Source organism: Coregonus clupeaformis, unplaced genomic scaffold, assembly GCF_020615455.1.
Source record: "Coregonus clupeaformis isolate EN_2021a unplaced genomic scaffold, ASM2061545v1 scaf0138, whole genome shotgun sequence".
Classification (NCBI taxonomy): domain Eukaryota; kingdom Metazoa; phylum Chordata; class Actinopteri; order Salmoniformes; family Salmonidae; genus Coregonus; species Coregonus clupeaformis.
In genome coordinates, this window is record NW_025533593.1 from 302,075 (window position 1) to 324,584 (window position 22,510).

Genomic DNA, 22,510 nt, shown 5'->3' on the forward strand with positions numbered 1-22,510 from the left:
ATCCCCGTGACCACCCATACACAAAAATGTATGCACGCATGACTCTAAGTCGCTTTGGATAAAAGCGTCTGCTAAATGGCATATTATTATTATAACTAAATCTTGTGATGAATAATGTGGACATTTAGAATGTTGAGGAGACTAAACTGCTTGGTGTAACCCTGGATTGTAAATTTCCATTGTCAAAACATATTGATGCAATGGTAGCTAAGATGGGGATAGGTCTGTCTGTAATAAATCGATGCTCTGCTTTCCTGACAGCGCTATGAAGAAAACAAGTCATACAGTCCCTAGTTTTATCGCACCTGGACCAATGTCCAGTCATATGGTCTTGTGCCATATTTTGTAGTGCCAATCTCTCCTGGCTCAAAGTAGAGGAGAGATTAACTGCATCACTGCTTGTCTTTGTGAGAGTTATTGACATGTTGAAATCACAGAGCTGTCTGGTTAAGCTACTAGTTCACAGCTCAGACTCCCATACATACCCCACAAGACATGCCACCAGAGGTCTCTTCACAATACCCAAGTCAAGAACAGACTACGGGAAACACACAGTACTTCAGTGAGCGATGATTACACGGAAATCTTGTTCATATCATGTAACTCAGTCAAGTAGTAAAATCAGATTTAAATACCATGGAACAGCATGGACCATAAAGAGACACAATCAGGCACACACACACACACACACACACACACACACACACACACACACACACACACACACACATTAACACACAAATGCTAACACACATATTCTACACACACTTAGATTTTAATAATGTTATTTTTCTGTATTATTCATTTTGGATTGCAGATACAGTTGATGTCGGAAGTTTACATACACCTTAGCCAATTTAAACTCAGCTTTTCACAATTCCTGACATTTAATCCTAGTAAAAATGCTCTGTCATAGGTCAGTTAGGATCACCACTTCATTTTAAGAATGTGAAATGTCAGAAAAATAGTAGAGAGAATGATTTATTTCAGCTTTTATTTCTTTCATCACATTCCCAGTGGGTCAGAAGTTTACATACACACAATTAGTATTTGGTAGCATTGCCTTTAAATTGTTTAACTTGGGTCAAAAGTTTCAGGTAGCCTTCCCACAATAAGTTGGGTGAATTTTGGCCCATTCATCCTGACAGAGCTGGTGTAACTGAGTCAGGTTTGTAGGCCTCCTTGCTCAAACACGCTTTTTCAGTTCTGCCCACAAATCTTCTATAGGATTGAGGTCAGGGCTTTGTGATGGCCACTCCAATACCTTGACTTTGTTGTCCTTAAGCCATTTTGCCACAACTTTGGAAGTATGCTTGGGGTCATTGTTCATTTGGAAGACCAATTTGCGACCAAGCTTTAACTTCCTGACTGATGTCTTGAGATGTTGCTTCAATATATCCACATAATTTTCATTTTCCTCATGATGCCAGCTATTTTGTGAAGTGCACCAGTCCCTCCTGCAGCAAAGCACCCCCACAGCATGACGCTGCCACCCCTGTGCTTCACGGTTGAGATGGTGTTCTTCGGCTTGCAAGCGCCCCCTTTTTCCTCCAAACATAACAATGGTCATTATGGCCAAACAGTTCTATTTTTGTTTCATCAGACCAGAGGAAATTTCTCCAAAAAGTACGATCTTTGTCCACATGTGCAGTTGCAAACCATAGTCTGGCTTTTTTATGGCGGTTTTGGAGCAGTGGCTTCTTCCTTGCTGAGCGGCCTTTCAGGTTATGTCGAAATAGGACTTGTTTTACTGTGGATATAGATACTTTTGTACCTGTTTCCTCCAGCATCTTCACAAGGTCGTTTGCTGTTGTTCTGGGATTGATTCGCACTTTTTGCACCAAAGTACGTTCATCTCTAGGAGACAGAACGTGTCTCCTTCCTGAGCGGTATGACGGCTGCATGGTCCCATGGTGTTTATACTTGCGTACTATTGTTTGTACAGATGAACATGGTACCTTCAGACGTTTGGAAATTGCTCCCAAGGATGAACCAGACTTGTGGAGGTCTACACATTTTATTCTGAGGTCTTGGCTGATTTCTTTTGATTTTCCCATGATGTCAAGCAAAGAGGCACTGAGTTTGAAGGTAGGCCTTGAAATACATCCACAGGTACACCTCCAATTGACTCAAATGATGTCAATTAGCCTATCAAAAGCTATTAAAGCCATGACATAATTTTCGGGAATTTTCCAAGCTGTTTAAAGGCACAGTCAACTTAGTGTATGTAAACTTCTGACCCACTGAAATTGTGATACAGTGACTTATAAGTGAAATAATCTGTCTGTAAACAATTGTTGGAAAAATTATGTCCTTACCGACTTGCCAAATCTATAGTTTGTTAACAAGAAATTTGTGGAGTGGTTGAAAAACGAGTTTTAATGACTCCAACCTAAGTGTATGTAAACTTCCGACTTCAACTGAATATTGTGGTAGAGTAGTGTGCAATAATGTGTTGTATTGTAGATATGTTGTGGTAGAGTAGTTTGTAATAATGTGTTGTATTGTAGATATATTGTGGTAGAGTAGTGAGTAATAATATGTTGTCTTGTAGATATGTTGCGGTAGAGTAGTGTGTAATAATGTGTTGTATTGTAGATATGTTGTGGTAGAGTAGTGTGTAATAATGTGTTGTATTGTAGATATGTTGTGGTAGAGTAGTGTGTAATAATGTGTTGTATTGTAGATATGTTGTGGTAGAGTAGTGTGTAATAATGTGTTGTATTGTAGATATGTTGTGGTAGAGTAGTGTGTAATAATGTGTTGTATTGTAGATATGTTGTGGTAGAGTAGTGTGTAATAATGTGTTGTATTGTAGATATGTTGTGGTAGAGTAGTGTGTAATAATGTGTTGTATTGTAGATATGTGTCAGGTGTCAGTGTGCAGCGGTAGGACGGAGTCAGGCTCAGGACACAGAACTGAGTAACAGACAAACTTTTTTAGAAAAGAAACAATTCTAATTTCCACGCAGGGAAATACACCAGCTCACAGCAGTCATAAAAACAAAACAAAGAACAATCACGCACAAAACCATGAGGGAACCAGAGGGTTAAATAGAGAAATAATCATAATGTGATGGGAACCAGGTGTGTACAATCAAGACAAAACAAATGGAAAAAGAAACGTAGATCGGTGGTAGCTAGAAAGCCGGTGACGACGACCACCGAACGTCGCGCGTCAAAGATGAGGCACCAACTTCGGCGGAAGTTGTGACAATATGTTGTGGTAGAGTAGTGTGTAATAATGTGTTGTTTTGTAGATATGTTGTGGTAGAGTAGTGTGTAATAATGTGTTGTGTGAAATAGGGTTTTATTGTATGTAATTGCGTTATCATGATGTGACCCCAGAAAGAGTAGCTGCTGCCTTGGTAGGAACTAATGGGGATCCATAATAAATACATTTACAAATACTAGCTGTTGTCTCTAATCGTTATTATTGGGGGGTGTATTAGATCTGAATTTCTATGAACATTCTAATAAAAATAATGTACATTTAAAAACTAGAACTTTTTGTAATGAATAAAATAATAATTCAATGTTTCAATTATATAGAATTCTTGACATTCTACTATAACTCATAACTTAACTTTAGTGAGGTGCTTGTGAATGGAGAGAATTTGGAAATAAATATTCTAACCTTTCTGGGATCAGAAGTTAACCTTGCTGTTCTCAGAGTCCATGTTTGACTGACGAACTTCAACCCTGCTTTACTGTCAATGAAAACAGAGTGACAGTGTCAACAATGCATTTGATAAAACAGGAAACACAGGTGTGTACGTCTCAAATGGTACCCTATTTCCTACATAGTTCATACATTTTTCCTCATGTGCCCTGGTCAAAAATAGTGCACTATAAAGTAAACAGGGTGCCATTAATAAGGGAATGGGGCAGGGGCGGTGTGTTCATTAGGGCGATATGGGCGACACACTGCCAAACGGGAAAAGGAAGGGATTTTTTTTCTAATCAATTATATCACGGCAACAGTAGTTATCAGTGTTCTAATCTAGACGTCTGATCTGCCACTAAATGTCCAATCAGGCTAAAGTCGTGCTTCAAATGCCCCCCCTTTTGGGGCGATTTCAGTCAGGTTGAAAATCGCCCCAGAAGTCTCTCATAGACTCCCATGTAAAATCTATTTTTTTCAAATATCAGAGCTTTCAATACAACCTCTATGGGTTTCTGAGGGCTTGCACTTACGCGCTTTCGTCATACGTAACATAACCATGAACGTAACTAAGAAAAGAGCGGGTAGCAGCGTCAATCAATTCACGTACTACTGTCAAGATGGCTATAGCGTTCAGTGCAACTCGATTGTCTCTTTGAAATAAGTTACTTTTTGTCGGCGAACAAATCAAGATAAATTGGCAACGAAACAATTAGGACCTCCCAGACCAAATTTAATAATTCAACAGGTTTCTACTAAAGGAGGAAAGTCCTACACCCGAGGATTTTCCAAAAATTGGTACGAACGAAAAACCTGGCTAGCAGGCTGCGATGTAGCTAATGCAGTCTTCTGCTACCCCCTGCTTACTCTTTCACCCTGAAGGCGGCACGGCAGACAGCACCACTTGGACAGCGACTGGTGTGTAACGGACATGCACCATCTTTCAGGAAAGATTAAGAAACATGAGCTGTCAAAGACCCACATGGATAGCTGTTTGAGATTGTCTGCTTTGGGGAGAGTGAACATTGCCACTCAACTGGATGAGGGATACAGGCTAGCTGTCCGCCGCCACAACGATGAGGTTAGTGTTGATAATCACAAGTTTACTGGAGAACTGAGACCAAGTAGAGACTTTGGACAGGGTGGATATGGTATAATAAAGGCAGTTTATTCAGAGGTAAAGATATCTGGAATCGCGTGCACGGACCCGTTCGTCAAACTCTTAGGGAGCTATCTGAAGAGAGCCCCGAAACATTGTGTGCAGACATTTTATGCAATAAATGAAGTAGGTTGAATCTAGTAGTTCTGATCTTCTGATTGGTCCTGATGAGTTGGGCGAGGTCCCCTCCAGGCTAGTGTCACAGTTGCATTGGCTCTGAGTCGGGTTCTCTGTCTTCAAATGTTCAGCCTAAGAGAGGGGATTTTTGTGTGTGTGTGTGTGTGTGTGTGTTTAACAGTGATGATGTGTGTGTGTGTGTGTGTTTAACAGTGATGATGTGTGTGTGTGTGTGTTTGTGTGTGTGTGTGTGTGTCCTCAGAGCAAGAACTCGTGAGTTGGAAGAACTGAGAGGCCTATGGCGTGGGTGTTGTCCTTGGCCACCTGCTGACAAGGCTGACAAGATAGGACCCTTTTGTCCATTGTTATTGGATAGGAACAGAACTTATAACCAGCTCCTGACCTAAATAGATCTTAGCACAACATTTTACTCAACATATTATATTCCATATTCACTATAACAAATATATTTACTACGACATTAGCAAGAACCGCCACATCCTCAGCCGGCTAATCCAGTGTGTGAAGTTTTGCGGAGTGTTTGAGTTAGTTTTGCGAGGCAAAGATGAAACTGAGGGCTCCACCAACCCTGGTAAGCCAACACTTTTGAGATCAGTCAATAAATGCTTCTGGTATTGACTTATATGCTGCCCCTGTCTTCATGTTGTTGCTGGACATATCTTTTTTAAAATGTGTGTAGGTCACCTAAATCATCAGAAAAATTGCCCCCCCCGAGAATTTTTTCAGGAGCCGCCACTGGAATGGGGTGCCATTTATAACGCAAAAACAAGAACTGCTCAGACACACAAACACACACACACCTTTATCTCTCACTATTTCTACTATCTATTGTATGTACTGTGGTGGAAAATTACAAACTAGGCTCTGTCTATTCTGTATTAACCTTTGAGAACTGTCTCTTCTGTGTTTCTCTACTGATACAAACCGTCCTTGTCTGTTCTAGTCATAAGACTGGTTGAAACCACAGTATGTGACACATCCTGTTACAAACATGCTGATGAGAACAGAGAATAGCATGATTAGCAGAATCACAATCTAATAATTCAGACTATACCCAGTGTCAGCATATAGTTACCCACCGATTGATTCCACACATCTGCTAAACTGCCACATAGACAAAATAGGTGATCCAGGTAAAGTCGGACATTTCCCAGGGCAGTTTTTAAGCCCCTTATTTTTTTCAACCTTTACTAATGACCTGCCACTGGCGTTGAGTAAAGCCTGTGTATCTATGTATGGTGATGACTCAACATTATACACGTCAGCTACTACAGCAAGTGAAATCACTGCAACACTAAACAAGGAGATGCAGTCAGTTTTAGAATGTGTGGCAAGTAATCGTCTGGTACTAAATATTTCCAAAACGAAAAGCTTTCTATTTGGGACAAACCATTCACTAAACGTCAACTAAATCTTAAACCTCAACTAAATCCTGTGAAGAATAATGTGGAAATTGAGAAAGTTTAGACTAAACTGCTTGGTGTAACCCTGGATTGTAAATTTCCATGGTCAAAACACATTGATGCAATGGTAGCTAAGATGGGGATAGGTCTGTCTGTAATAAATCGATGCTCTGCTTTCCTGACAGCGCTATGAAGAAGAAGTCATACAGTCCCTAGTTTTATCGCACCTGGACTAATGTCCAGTCATATGGTCTTGTGCCATATTTTGTAGTGCCAATCTCTCCTAGCTCAAAATAGAGGAGAGATTAATTGCATCACATGCTTGTCTTTGTGAGAGTTATTGACACGTTGAAATCACAGAGCTGTCTGGTTAAGCGACTAGTTCACAGCTCAGACACCCATACATACCCCACAAGACATGCCACCAGAGGTCTCTTCACAATACCCAAGTCCAGAACAGACCACGGGAAACACACAGTACTACATAGAGCGATGATTACATGTATTGTAGATATGTTGTGGTAAGGTCAAAAATAGTGTACTATAAAGTAAACTGGGGAACATTTATAAGGGAATGGGGTGCCATTTATGACGCAAAAAACAAGAACATCACACAAACACACACACACACCTTTATCTCTCACTATTTCTACTAACTATTGTATGTACTGTGGTGGAAAATGACAAACTAGGCTCTGTCTATTCTGTATTAACCTTTGAGAACTGTCTCTTCTGTGTTTCTCTACTGATACAAACCGTCCTTGTCTGTTCTAGTCATAAGACTGGTTGAAACCACAGTATGTGACACATCCTGTTACAAACATGCTGATGAGAACAGAGAATAGCATGATTAGCAGGATCACAATCTAATCATTCAGACTATACCCGGTGTCAGCAGATAGTTACCCACCGATTGTTTCCATCTGCTAAACTGCCAAGTAGACATAATAGGTTGTACTTTTTCTGTAAGAGGAGAGAGACAACTTTGTTTATTGGGCCTTAACTGCACAACTGTTGAGATGCATAGTTAAACGCTCCATGTTTGCAAATCTTATAATGAAGTGTTTGTTGAAAGAATCTACAGTCTCTCTCTTCCCTTTGATTAGAATTTCTACGACACTACTATGCTTTATCTCTAACTATCTCTACTACCTATTGTATCTCCTCTCTACTCTCTGATTCTCTATCTCCTCTTTATCTCTAACTATCTCTACTACCTATTGTATCTACTCTCTACTCTCTGATTCTCTATCTCCTCTTTATCTCTAACTATCTCTACTACCTATTGTATCTCCTCTCTACTCTCTGATTCTCTATCTCCTCTTTATCTCTAACTATCTCTACTACCTATTGTATCTACTCTCTACTCTGATTCTCTATCTCCTCTTTATCTCTAACTATCTCTACTAACTATTGTATCTCCACTCGCTTTGTCATTATGGGGTAGTGTGTGTAGCTTAATGAGGAAAACCATTTATTTAATCAATTGTAGAATAAGGCTGTAACATAACAAAATGTGGAAAAAGTCAAGGGGTCTGAATACTTTCCGAATGCACTGTATGTCGTGGTAAAGTAGTGTTATTATGATGAGTTTCTCGGGTGTCAAGTAATTCAGGATGCAAGAATATACTTAAACAAATATATGGAGAGTTGATACAAATATTTAATAGATTCGGTACCGGGTTTGTCTAACAAAAGGCACGTGCTTCGCCTCTTGTCATCCGAACTACTAGACAAAGAAAATATCTCTCTTCTAATATTCACGTCTCCTGTGTGGCGCAGTGGTCTAAGGCACTGCATCGAAGTGCTAGCTGTGCCACTAGAGATCCTGGTTTGAATCCAGGCTCTATCGTAGCCAGCCGTGACCGGGAGACCCATGGGGCGGCGCGCAATTGGCCCAGCGTCGTCCAGGGTAGAGGAGGGAATGGCCGGCAGGGATGTAGCTCAGTTGATAGAGCATGGTGTTTGCAACGCCAGGGTTTTGGGTTCGATTCCCACAGGGGGTATGAAAAAAAATAATGTAAGTCGCTCTGGATAAGAGCGTCTGCTAAATGATGTAAATTGTTATAGTCCCTGTTACATATTGCTTCCACAACATCTGTTAGCACTCCCTTCTTTGATGGTATGACCTTTTACCCCAAGTCAGTATATCCCATCTATCAATCATTCTAAGATAAACACCAGTAAGCTTCCTTGACATACTGGAATCCAGACTCTGTGGCACCAAGAATTACCTATCTACTAAATGTCCTTGTTCCCACAACACCATGAAGAGACATCATAACAAGTGTGTAATAATGTGTTGTATTGTATATTTGTTGTGGTAGGATGGTGATTAGTAATGTGTTATGTAATGTTTCTTTGTATGTAATTGTGGAATCATGATTGGACCCCAGGAAGAGTAGCTGCTGCCTTGGCAGGAACTAATGGGGATCCAGAATAAATCAAATACTACCTGTTGTATCAAACAGCTATTTTAGGGGAGTGTACTAGTTCTGAATTACTTTTAACATTCTAATAAAAATCATGTAAATAAAACATATAATTAATGTTTTGTCAAGAACAAAACAATAACTCAAGTTTTCATTTATGTATAATTCTTAACATTCTACTATAGCTCATAATTTAACTTTAGTGAGGTGCGTATGAATGCACAGATTTAGAAAATAAAGATTCTAACCTTTCTGCTAACAGAAGTTAACCTTGCTGTTCTCAGAGTCTATGTTTGAATAACAAACTTCAACCCTGCTTTACTGTCAATGAGAACAGAGTGACTGTGTCAACAATGCATTTGATGAAACAGGAAACACAGGTGTGTACATTTTAAATGGCACCCTATTTCATACATAGTTCACTCATTTTTCCTCATGTGCCCTGGTCAAATATAGTGTACTATAAAGTAAACAGGGTGCCATTTATAAGGGAATGGGGTGCCATTTATGACTCAAAAAACAAGAACTGCTCTCACACACACACACACACCTTTATCTCTCACTATTTCTACTAATTATTTTATGCACTATGCTGGGAAATTACAAACTAGGCTCTCTCTATTCTGTATTAACCTTTGAGAACTGTCTCTTCTGTGTTTCTCTACTGATACAAAACGTCCTTGTCTGTTCTAGTCATAAGACTGGTTGAAACCACAGTATGTGACACATCCTGTTACAAACATGCTGATGAGAACAGAGAATAGCATGATTAGCAGAATCACAATCTAATCATTCAGACTATACCCGGTGTCAGCAGATAGTTACCCACCGATTGATTCCATCTGCTAAACTGCCATGTTGACATAATAGGTTGTACTTTTTCTGTAAGAGGAGAGAGACAACTCTGTTCATTGGGCCTTAACTGCACAACTGTTGAGGTGCATAGTTAAACGCTCCATGTTTGCAAATCTTATAGTAAGGTGGTGTTTGTGTCAGCTTCCTGCTTCCCCTGTTTGTCTCCTGGCCTCTAGAGGTCAGCTGTGTTCCCCTTTGCCTTAGTTTTTCCTCATGTGTCCTAATTAGCTTATCTATGTCACCTGTGCCTTGTTTCCCCTTGAGTATTTTAGCTGTGTGTTTTCCCCTTGTTTCTCACTTGGTTATTGCGTCCTGTCTATGTGTCTCCTGCTTTGTCCCACCGTATCAGTCCTAGTAAGTTATTCAAAGTTATCTTTAGTTTGTTTTTTCTCCCCTCGGGGAGTTGTTTTGTTTTGCCTCCTGTTTTGGAACATTAAATCTACTTACCTGGAGTATTGCCTGGGGTGTTTCATTTGGGTCCTACAACATCTCCTCTGTGGCTAAGGGGTAGTACCCCCAGCTCTACACATTTGAGACCGGAGTTCTAGCCCGGCTTGTGACAGAATAACCAAGTCAATCATGGACCCAGAAACACTCAGTTCCCAGGACCTGTTGGCGGTGATCATTCGACATGAGGCTTCTTTCCAGCGCCATGAAGCCGTTCTCAGCCGACAAGAGGAGCTGATGGCTAGACATTCTCAACTCCTGGCCGAAATGATGAGTTCCCTTCACCAGCTCTTTGAACGCCTCCTTGGTTCTCCCCCTTCCCCCCGGTCACCTCCCAGTGACGACAGGCCTTCTCGGTTGGCGGAGCCCCGACTACCACCTCCCAAGCCCTTTTCTGGGGATCCTAGCTCTTGTCAGGGTTTCCTCACCCAATGCTCCCTCACCTTCGAGCTCCAACCCTCAAGTTTTCCCACAGACCGTTCCAAGATTGCCTACCTCATTACCCTTCTTTCAGACAAGGCGCTCGCCTGGGCCTCTGCGGTGTGGCAGTCCCAGGAGGCCTGTTGTGACTCCCACGCTGCATTTGTAGAAGAGTTCAAGCGGGTGTTCGATCATCCTGTCAGTGGGCGGGAGGCTTCCAAGCGCCTACTGTCTCTCCGTCAGGGCCCCCGAAGCACGGCAGATTTTGCCATTGAGTTCGAACCATAGCAGCAAGGAGCGGATGGAATGATGAAGCGCTGAGGGTCTGCTTTCAGGGAGGGTTATCTGAGCCCCTTCAAGATGAGTTAGCCACCCGTGAACCAGCTGAAGATCTCGAGTCCCTCATAGCCTTGGCCATCCGCCTGGACAATCGTCTAAGAGAGCGGAGAACGGCTCGCCGTCAGGTGTCTCAGTCCCAAGTTCCTCTGAGCAGCTCTGTTTCTCCTGTTTGGACTCCGTCATTCAGAGCTGCCCCGGCTCCTGAACTGCCCCAGGATTCCCCGGAGAGCATGCAGTTAGGCCGTTCCAGGCTTTCTTCCAACGAAAGGGAACGTCGCATGAGGGAGCGTCGGTGCCTCTACTGCGGGGTTGCCGGCCACTTCCGCTCCACTTGCCCCGAGCTTTTCGGGAAACGCCTGTCCCCGCCCAGCTACAGGAGGGTTGTGATGGGGAAAATTAGAGCTCCTCCTACTAACGCGGTCCTAGCTATTCCAGCCACTCTGTCCTGGGAGGGCCACCAGCATCGGGTCCAGGCTATGATCGATTCCGGTGCCGCAGGTGATTTTATGGATGTAACCTTGGCTAAGGAACTTAAGATCCCTACCCAACTACTTCCTCAACCCCAGGCAGTTACAGCCTTAGATGGCAGACCTCTGGAACCAGGAAAAGTTACTGAGGCGACTCAGTCCCTGCGACTTACCATCTCTCAACACCAGCAGGAGGAGACCTTCTATCTCATTGACTCTCCCGAGTATCCTATTATCCTGGGTCACCCTTGGCTATGCAGACATAATCCCCAGATCGACTGGCCTACTGGCACCATTCTTAGCTGGGGTCCCACTTGCCAACTCACCTGCATGCTTCAGAGTTCCTCAGCCCCTAGTACCCAGTTTCAAGAGTCTGTTGACGTCTCCCGAGTCCCCAGTGTTTACCATCGGTTCAAAGCAGTGTTCAGCAAGGCCCGGGCTACTGCCTTACCGCCTCATCGCACTTATGACTGTGCCATTGATCTACTCCCTGGGTGCTGCCCTCCTAGAGGTCGGATCTTTTCCTTGTCCTCCCCGAGCACGCAGCTATGGACACCTACATTAAGGAGTCCTTGGCAGCCGGCCTCATCTATGCCTCTACTTCCCCGGCTGGGGCGGGCTTCTTTTTTGTTGAAAAGAAAGACGGGGGTCTGAGGCCTTGTATTGATTACCGGGGACTCAACAAGATCACGGTTCGGAATCGATACCCCCTTCCTCTCATGGCCACTGCTTTTGAGCTGCTTCAAGGGGCTTCCATTTTTACTAAGCTGGATCTCCGCAATGCTTACCATCTCGTGCGGATCCGGCCAGGAGACGAATGGAAGACGGCGTTCAACACGCCCACGGGACACTATGAATATCGGGTGATGCCGTTCGGGCTCACCAATGCCCCCGCAGTATTCCAAGCCCTGATTAATGATGTTCTCCGGGATATGCTTAATCTGTTCGTCTTCGTGTACCTGGACGATATCCTCATCTTCTCGAGGTCACTGAAGGAGCATGAGGGGCATGTTAGCCGGGTTCTCCAGAGGCTCCTTGACAATCACCTCTACGTTAAGCCTGAGAAGTGTGAATTTCATGTTTCTCAGACTCAGTTTCTCGGGTTTATTGTCACTCCCGGGCACCTAGAGATGGATCCCAAGAAGGTCAAGGCGGTCCACGATTGGCCCACACCTGCCACGGTCAAGGAGGTTCAACGGTTCATTGGCTTTTCTAACTTCTATCGGAAGTTCATCAAGAATTTCAGCTCGGTGGTAGCCCCCTTGACGACGCTTACCAAGGGAGGAGGGACCAAGATTCACTGGGGTCCGGAAGCAGCAGGGGCCTTCGAGGATCTCAAGCGCCGCTTCACTTCTGCTCCGATTCTGGTGACCCCTGACCCAGAGAGACCTTTCGTGGTGGAGGTGGACGCCTCAGAGGTGGGGGGTGGGAGCCGTCCTGTCACAGAGGGGGTGCGGATGGGAGATTACACCCTTGTGCCTTCATGTCTCGCCGCCTGTCTGAGGCCGAGCGCAACTACCACGTGGGGGATCTAGAGTTGCTTGCGGTTAAACTGGCCTTGGAAGAGTGGCGCCATTGGCTTGAGGGGGCTCAGCACCCTTTCCAGGTTCTCACAGACCACAAGAACCTGGAATATCTCCAACAGGCTAAGCGGATGAACCCTCGGCAAGCACGATGGTCCCTTTTCTTTAATCGATTCCAGTTCATCCTGACTTACCGACCTGGCACCAAGAACGTCAAGCCGGATGCTCTGTCTCGAGTCTATTCTCCCGAGGTACAAGAGAAGCCCTTGGCATCGATTATTCCGAGGTCTAGGATCGTCGCACCTCTTCAGTGGGAACTAGAAAGAGGGGTACGAGAAGCTCTTGCCCATGAGCCCGATCCAGGCGGTGGTCCTGCCGGTCGCCTGTTCGTTCCTCTCTCGGTTCGGGCCCGCGTCTTGCAGTGGGGTCATGAGTCGCCCTTGACATGCCATCCTGGCAGTGCTCGCACACTGGAGTTCCTCCGACGGCGGTTTTGGTGGCCGTCCATCAAGAAGGACGTGCAGGTCTTTGTTGAGGCCTGCCCTGTGTGCAACCAGGGAAAGTCGACACGCCAGCGACCCCAGGGACTGCTCCATCCCTTACCTGTTCCTCGAAGGCCATGGTCACACCTTTCTCTGGACTTTGTTACGGGACTTCCTCTATCCCAGGGCAACACCGTCATCCTGGTGGTGGTAGACCGTTTCTCTAAGGCTGCCCGGTTTATTCCCCTGCCCAAGCTGCCCTCGGCTAAGGAGACTGCGGAGCTCCTCATGAACCATGTCTTCCGGATATTTGGCATTCCCCTGGACGTGGTCTCTGACCGAGGTCCCCAATTCTCGTCCCGGTTTTGGGGGGCCTTCTGCAGGCTTATTGGGGCCACAGCCAGCCTATCGTCAGGATTCCATCCAGAGTCTAATGGCCAAACGGAACGGATTAATCAGGATCTGGAGACCACCCTGCGGTGTATGGCGGCCAGTAATCCCACGTCTTGGGCCACCTATATTATTTGGGCTGAATATGCCCACAACACCCTCCAGTCCTCAGCCACCGGATTGTCCCCCTTCGAATGCCAGTTCGGTTACAACCCTCCTTTGTTTCCAGAGGAAGAGGCGCAAGTTGGTGTTCCCTCGGCCCAGCGCTTTGTCCAACGCTGTAGGCGGACCTGGAAGAAGGCCAGGTGTACCCTCCTTCGGACCTCCCAGAGATACCAAAGTCAGGCTAATCGCCACCGCCGGACGGCCCCTAGTTTCCGAGCTGGTCAGAGAGTTTGGTTGGCCACTAAGAACTTGCCCCTCCGGGTCGAATCCAAGAAGCTTTCCCAGAGATACATCGGCCCTTTCCGCATTTCTAGAAAGGTTAACCCTGTGTCGTATCGTTTAGTTCTGCCTCGCTCCCTTAGAGTTAACCCCACTTTCCATGTTTCACTCCTTAAACCTGTCTTGTCTTCTCCTTTTGCCCCCCACACAGACCCCCGCCACCTCCCAGGATCATAGACGGCCAGCCAGCCTACACAGTCCGCCGGATACTGGACTCCCGGAGGGTCCAGAACTCTCTGCAGTATCTGGTGGACTGGGAGGGCTACGGGCCAGAGGAGCGCTCCTGGGTTCCGGCCAGGGACATCCTGGACCCAGGGTTGATCCGAGATTTTCGCACCCTGGGGCCAGGGTGTTCTGGAAGGAACGTCAGGAGTCGTTCCTAGAGGAGGGGGTCCTGTCAGCTTCCTGCTTCCCCTGTTTGTCTCCTGGCCTCTAGAGGTCAGCTGTGTTCCCCCTTTGCCTTAGTTTTTCCTCATGTGTCCTAATTAGCTTATCTATGTCACCTGTGCCTTGTTTCCCCTTGAGTATTTTAGCTGTGTGTTTTCCCCTTGTTTCTCACTTGGTTATTGCGTCCTGTCTATGTGTCTCCTGCTTTGTCCCACCGTATCAGTCCTAGTAAGTTATTCAAAGTTATCTTTAGTTTGTTTTTCTCCCCTCGGGGAGTTGTTTTGTTTTGCCTCCTGTTTTGGAACATTAAATCTACTTACCTGGAGTATTGCCTGGGGTGTTTCATTTGGGTCCTACAACATCTCCTCTGTGGCTAAGGGGTAGTACCCCCAGCTCTACACATTTGAGACCGGAGTTCTAGCCCGGCTTGTGACAGTTTGAAAGAATCTACAGTCTCTCTCTTCCCTTTGATTAGAATGTATACTCTCTACTCTCTGATTCTCTATCTCCTCTTTATCTCTAACTATCTCTACTACCTATTGTTTCTCCTCTCTACTCTCTGATTCTCTATCTCCTCTTTATCTCTAACTATCTCTACTACCTATTGTATATCCTCTCTACTCTCTGATTCTCTATCTCCTCTTTATCTCTAACTATCTCTACTACCTATTGTATCTACTCTCTACTCTCTGATTCTCTATCTCCTCTTTATCTCTAACTATCTCTACTACCTATTGTATCTACTCTCTACTCTCTGATTCTCTATCTCCTCTTTATCTCTAACTATCTCTACTACCTATTGTATCTCCTCTCTACTCTCTGATTCTCTATCTCCTCTTTATCTCTAACTATCTCTACTACCTATTGTATCTCCTCTCTACTCTCTGATTCTCTATCTCCTCTTTATCTCTAACTATCTCTACTACCTATTGTATCTCCTCTCTACTCTCTGATTCTCTATCTCCTCTTTATCTCTAACTATCTCTACTACCTATTGTATCTCCTTTCTACTCTCTGATTCTCCCACTTGTTCTAATTCTGTCTATATTGTTGGACACATGATGATACACTTGTGTTTAGCGACCATGGTCAAGCCATTCTAATCTAGTTTTGAAGTCAATACAATATCTCTGATCTATTATCTATTCTTTATGATTCCAGTTGAATCACAGGTTGTATTTGTAATGATACAATATTCTGACTCCTTTAGTGGCTTTGTAGGATTTATTTGAGAGATAAAGAATACTTAAAAATATATGTTATTATTGATAATATAGTAAAGAGTGAAAACTTTTAGGCTACAGTCCAGTATATTATAATGTGACCTATCTGAGTGTATATCCAACAGCAGGGCTGGTTCTAGGGTGCTATTTCTGGGCTGGTTTTAGAATTATATTTATGGGCTGGTTCTAGGATGATATTTCTGGGCTGGTTCTAGGATGATATTTATGGGCTGGTTCTAGGATGATATTTATGGGCTGGTTCTAGGATGATATTTCTGGGCTGGTTCTAGGATGATATTTCTGGCCTGGTTCTAGGGTGATATTTATGTCTGTTTCTGAGCTAATATTCTGCAACTGTCTGCCTGTCTGTCAGTCTGTCTGTCTGGCTCTGTCTGTATGTCTGGCTGTCTGTCTGGCTATGTATGTCTGGCTGTTTGCCTGACTGGGTCAGCTGAACACACAAAGAAAGAAGGAGGGGAACAGGGGAAGGAGAGAGAGAGAGAGAGAGAGAGAGAGAGAGAGAGAGAGAGAGAGAGAGAGAGAGAGAGAGAGAGAGAGAGAGAGAGAGAGAGAGAGAGAGAGAGAGAGAGAGAGAGAGAGAGAGAGAGAGAGAGAGAGAGAGAGAGAGAGAGAGAGAGAGAGAGAGAGAGAGAGAGAGAGAGAGAGAGAGAGAGAGAGAGAGAGAGAGAGAGAGAGAGAGAGAGAGAGAGAGAGGGAGAGGGTGTGTTAGAGAAAGAGAGATGGGGGAGAGAGAGAGTGGTTGTAGGACAGCAGAGAGAGATAGTTTAGTTCGGTTCATCATGGATTCCTCCAAAACAGTACTGCTCCTCTGTTCTCTACTCTGGACAGGTAAACTACAAGCTGCTTCTCTCTACACTACCATGCAGAACATGTTATTAAACTATAAACTGCTTATCTCTACACTACCATGCAGAACATGTTATTAAATCATTTACATTGATCATTTCAGTGATATATTATTTTCCTAACCTTGAAAGCAGTCTATAGACAAGGCCAGGAAATAAATATATACATACGTTAAATGGCTGCACTATCCCTTTGAAGTGTATATATATTATTAGCTTTGAACTGCTTTAAACTTTCTACCAAAAAATCATGTAACCCACCAAAAACGTTTTTGGGTTATGAAAAAAAGAGTAACCTAATGTTGCAATGGTTTAGAATTCTTAATCTTAACATAAAATGTTGCTCATAACTTCAAATGCACAGTGATGCATTTCCTTTTTGACTGTATATGTGACTTTATAATATAAAACAACAGTGTTAATATCATCCCCTGGTCTAGTATAGCTGAGTCATGGTCCTTTCCAGACCTGAGCTGCATGTTGTCTCTGATTGGTTGTTTGCTCTGGGGTGGTGTTTGTTTGCTGTTCTCACCACAGACCAGACTGTGCGCTCACAGTCTGCCCCTGTGTGTGTGTGTGTGTGTGTCTGTGTGTGTTTTGTATGAGTGTACGTGCGTATATGCATCCAGTGAATGTGGACATGGTCTATATTGCTCTCTGTATGTGAACACAGTATATGCAAGAGTAGCGTGTGAGTGTGTGTACATGCTTGTGTGTGTGTGTGTGTGGGTGTGTGTGTGTGTGTGAGTATGTGTGCTTATGTGTGTGAGTGTGTGAGTGTGAGTGTATGTGAGTGTGTGTGTATGTGAGTGTGTGTGTGTGTGAGTGTGTTTGCTTATGTGTGTGTGAGTGTGTGTACATGCTTGTGTGTGTGTGTGTGTGTGTGTGTGTGTGTGTGTGAGTGTGTATTTTGTATTTTATTAGGATCCCCATTAGCCGTTGCTAAAGCAGCAGCTACTCTTCCTGGGGTCCACACAGAACATGAAACATGACATAATACAGAACATTAACAGACAATAACAGCTCAAGGACAGAACTACATACGTTTTTTTTAAAGGCACACGTAGCCTACATATCAATACATACACACAAACTATCTAGGTCAACTAGGGGAGAGGCGTTGTGCCGTGAGGTGTTGCTTTATCTGTTTTTTGAAACCAGGTTTGCTGTTTATTTGAACAATATGAGATGGAACGGAGTTCCATGCAATAATGGCTCTATATAATACTGTACGCTTTCTTGAATTTGTTCTGGATTTGGAGACTGTGAAAAGACCCCTGGTGGCATGTCTGGTGGGGTAAGTGTGTGTGTCAGAGCTGTGAGTGTGTGTGTGTATGTGTGTGAGTGTGTTTGCTTATGTGTGTGTGTGTGTGTGTGTGTGTGAGTGTGAGTCAAACTCATTGAACCCCCCCTCCTTTGGGTGGAACCCTGTGCTCTCTCTTGCATCAGAGGATGTCAGTGACCTGTGTGTGTGCATCTCTGTGTGTACGTGTGTGCTGTAACCCTGTCTCATCTCTCCTACACTGTGTGTTTGCGTGATGTGTGTGTGTCTCTGCGTATGTGACGTGTGTGTGTGTGTGTGTTACTAACCTAACTCTATTTAGTCATTTAACAGAGCGACTTAGAGTTAGTGCATTAATGTTAAGATAGCTAGGTGGGACAACCACATAGCACAGTCATAGTAAGTTCATTTTTCCTCAATAAAGAAGTAATCAGCAGTTAGAGCTAGTAGTAAAAGAGAAGTGGGGAGGGGGGGGGGGCGAGGAGGGATTATTTAAGATAAGAGGTAGGGTTTCAGATGTTTTCGGAAGATGGGCAGGGAGGGACTCTGCTGTCCTAGCTTCAGAGGGAAGCTGGTTCCACCATTAGGGTGCCAGGACAGAGAAGAGCTTGGACTGGGCTGAGCGGGAGACTAGAGGTGGCAGGACAGAGGTCTTGGGTTGGGGTGTAGGGTTGGAGCATTGGGTTGGGGTGTAGGGTTTAAGCATAATCTGAAGGTAGGGAGGGGCAGTACCTATAGCTGCTCCGTAGGCAAGTACCTTGGTCTCCATCCCCGGGAGGATGAGCAGCTCTGTCTTGTCGAGGTTGAGCTTGAGATGGTGGGCCGACATCCAAGCTGAGATATCTGCCAGGCACACAGAGATGTGTGTCGCTACCTGGGTATCAAAAGAGGGGAATGAGAACAGTAGTTGAGTGTGATCTCAATAGCAATGATAAGAGAGACCATGTGAGGATATGACAGAGCCAAGTGTACAGAGAAAAGAGGAGAGGGTCTAGAACCGAGCCCTGAGGGACACCTATAGAGTGTATGGTGGTGTGTGTGTGTGTGTTACTGACCAATCTCTCCCTCCGATCCAGTATGTGCCCAGGCCCCAGTAGTGTCAGTTGACCCCAGGTCAGCGGGGGTCCGGCTGGGGGAGTCGGTCAGTTTCCGCTGCCGGGTGGTCAGTGGATCACAGCCCATCCGTCTGGAGTGGAAGAGAACAAACAACCATCCACTGGCAGGTGGGGCTCGACCACACACATACGCACACAGGCAGACACACACATGCACACACACACACACACACACACACAGCCCTTGAATGGTACTCAACTACACAATAGCTGCGACACAATGTTAAATGGACGGTTTATAAAAAAGTGATGGTTGAACTGGTTTTAACTGGTCCTTACCGGTCATAAGTGGTTCTAGCTGGTTCTAACTCATTCTAACCGGTCCTAACTGCTCTGTCCTTAGATAACGTGAAAATCGGCCCGGATGGTTCCGTGCTCACCGTCGCTAACACCAGGAACGGTAACCAGGGGCAGTACCGTTGCGTGGCAACTAACTCTGCGGGCCGAAGCACCATGATGGCCTCACTGACCATCAAACGTGAGTGACCATCCCTAACCCAGAGATAGAGCTCCAGGGAGGGGCAGGGGGGAGTAGAGCCACAGAATAGAGCTGCAGGAGTGGGGAGGGATGGGTGGTGATGGGGAGGATCATAAGTAAGGTTAGGATGGGGAAGCGTGTATAGTGAGAGGTATCGGGAGGGCCATAATTATAGTGGTTGAAATGTAGCGTTAGGGTATGAGGATCATTCTTCTTATGGTTGGAACTTGACACGTCACTAAATTAAACTTTTGGTTTGCGTACATGTGTCTGTATCTGTCTGTGTATCACCCGAAGAAGTGGAAAACCACACTCATCCCTCTCCTCTTTGGTGTGTGTGTGTATGTATATGTGTGTGTGTTGTGTGTGTGTGTGTATGTGTGTGTTGTGTGTGTTCTCTCCCCTCAGATTCCCCTAAGGTGCGGGTGACCCCGGCAGGGCCCCTGCGAGTCCGGGTGGGTGAACCTGTAGCTCTGGAATGCCATGCCACAGGGAGGCCACGCCCCTCCATTACCTGGCAACGCCACGGAACAACACTGGTAACCTCAACGACCGAGGACACCAGCACCCTGAAGGTCAGACGATCTGCCCGTATAGCTATACACAGACATGCTGTACACACACACACACACACACACACACACACACACACACATTCACACACACACATACACACACACACACACACACACACATACTTGTGAGGACTTTTTGAGGACCAACAATTGATGACCATTCAAAATCATTTTTTTCCTAACCCTAAACCAAGTCTCTCCCTCCATGTCCCCCGTCTCCAGGTGGCAGCAGTGAGCTCTGAGGACGCTGGACTGTACGTGTGTCAGGTCCAGAACACTGAGGGGGTCGCCGAGGTCAAGGTGGAGGTCATCATTGAGGGTGGCCACAGTGCTGCCACGGCACCCAAGGCAACGGTATCCATGGCGGAAGTGACAGCTGTGGAGGGTCACACGGTGACTATGCAGTGTCAGGCCACAGGTAATAATGATAAGAAATCAATCAATCAGTCAATCAATGAATTAATCAATCAATCAGTCAATCAATCAGTCAGTGAGTCAATCACTAAGTCAATCAATCAGTCAATCAATCACTCAATCAATCATTAATTCAACCACTCAATCAATCAATCAATGATAATAAATGATCTTAGATCAGAAAGGCTATTTCCCTGTTCCCTATATAATGCACTACTTTCTACTACACTCCCCCTCCTCTCCCCAGGTTCCCCCCTTCCTGTCGTCTCCTGGTCTAAACTGCGAGCCCCTTTACCATGGCAGCACACTGTGGAGGGTGGAGTTCTGACTCTGACCAGCGTGGGGCGCCAGGATTCAGGACAATACATCTGTAATGCCACCAATACACACGGATACAGCCAGGCATACACACAGCTAGAGGTGGACTGTGAGTACACACACACACACACACACACACACCTTCATACCTCAACACAAATTCACATGTCATAACTCTCCCCCCTCTCCCCACTCCTCCCCAGCCCCTCCCTACACCACCAGTCTACCAGACCAGGTGAGACTCCGCCCGGGTGACACCCTCCGTCTCCAGTGCCTCGCCCACGGTTCTCACCCAATCACATTCCATTGGACGCGGGTGGGCCGGGCCAGCATTCCCGCAGGGGCGGAGACCACGAAGAATGGCCAGCTGCTGATTGGCCAGGTGAAGTTGATTGACAGCGGGACCTACAAATGCGTGGCGACCAACCACGTTGGGTCCAGCGAGGCTCTGGCGAAGGTCACAGTGAAAGGTGAGTCGTAACTTATTAGTTGATCTGAAAACAAATCTTATAGACTTCTGTCTGAACCCTTCAGAGTAAAAGAAGCAGTGTGAGATGTTAATAGTCTGATGAGAATTAATGACTTTTCCTCTCTCTCTCTCTCTCTCTCTCTCTCTCTCTCTCTCTCTCTCTCTCTCTCTCTCTCTCTCTCTCTCTCTCTCTCTCTCTCTCTCTCTCTCTCTCTCTCTCACTCCCTCTCCCTTTTTCTCTCTCTCCTTGTCCACAGCCTAAGCCAGCTCCTCACCCCTGCGGCTGTCGCCATGCAACTAATGTTGATGACACGTAGGCCACAACCCCCCCACACACAAATAAATGTTAAAATGAATAATGCTTGTAATGATTTCTAGATATTCTCTGATTGACAATTCCTGATTTCAAGCATGTTTAGCTCAGGTAGCTAACTTACAATTACAGTCAGTCTTTTATATATTCTTACTCCTGCAACATTCTGGGAACTTTCAATAATTCCCTGGTTTTCCAGAATTCCTGTTTGGAATGTTCCAGATTTCCTGCTTATTCCCTCCTGATTCCAGGACGCCTCCAACCAGGATTTTGGGAAAACCAGGGAATTTATTGGAAGTTCCCAGAATTTTGCAACCAGACTCTGCTAATGGTCGCACTTTTGACGTCACTTTAAAGTTCCACTTTTAGCCACATGATGGCAATATTGAGCTAGATACATGCAAGTAAGCAGACATTTACCTATAATACACTGAAACTATCAGGGCAAAGTTATGTTGGATTTCATTCAACTACATAAAACATATCTGATGGTAGACTAGACTAGAGTAGAGCAGAACAGACCAGTGGCACCTGACCGGCCAACTCGCCTGAACCTTTCATTCTCTCTTTCTCTACCTCCTTCTTTCCTTTCATCATCCCCCTTTTTAAAGGGATGTTTCAAGTCTTTAAAAGAGGAGGAGAGGAAACATCTGCCCTCTCTCACATCTAACCACCCCCTCACTTCACACAGAGAGAGAGAGAGAGAGAGAGAGAGAGAAAGAGAGAGAGAGAGAGAGAGAGAGCGAGAGAGAGAGAGAGAGAGAGAGAGAGAGAGAAAGAGAGAGAGAAAGGGAGCGAAGAGGGAGGGAGGAAAGGAGGAGGGAGGGAGGGAGGGAGGGAGGGAGGGGGTTAAAGGGTGTATTGGAGGAAGTTTCAGGAAGAGAGTTAGAGTATGTGTGCATACATA

The 22,510-nt window shown here is 45.2% G+C and overlaps 1 protein-coding gene across 1 annotated transcript; it reads left to right on the top strand.

The window, feature by feature from the left end:
* The first annotated feature begins 16,484 nt into the window (after positions 1-16,484).
* LOC121533230 (basement membrane-specific heparan sulfate proteoglycan core protein-like) lies at positions 16,485-21,634 on the top strand. The gene is made up of 8 exons (XM_045213663.1): positions 16,485-16,622; positions 18,998-19,144; positions 19,380-19,514; positions 19,923-20,089; positions 20,312-20,507; positions 20,751-20,930; positions 21,025-21,291; positions 21,548-21,634. The coding sequence occupies exons 1-8, from the start codon at positions 16,514-16,516 to the stop codon at positions 21,550-21,552; spliced, it is 1,206 nt and encodes a 401-aa protein (XP_045069598.1). The 5' UTR covers positions 16,485-16,513; the 3' UTR covers positions 21,553-21,634.
* The last annotated feature ends 876 nt before the right edge of the window (positions 21,635-22,510 follow it).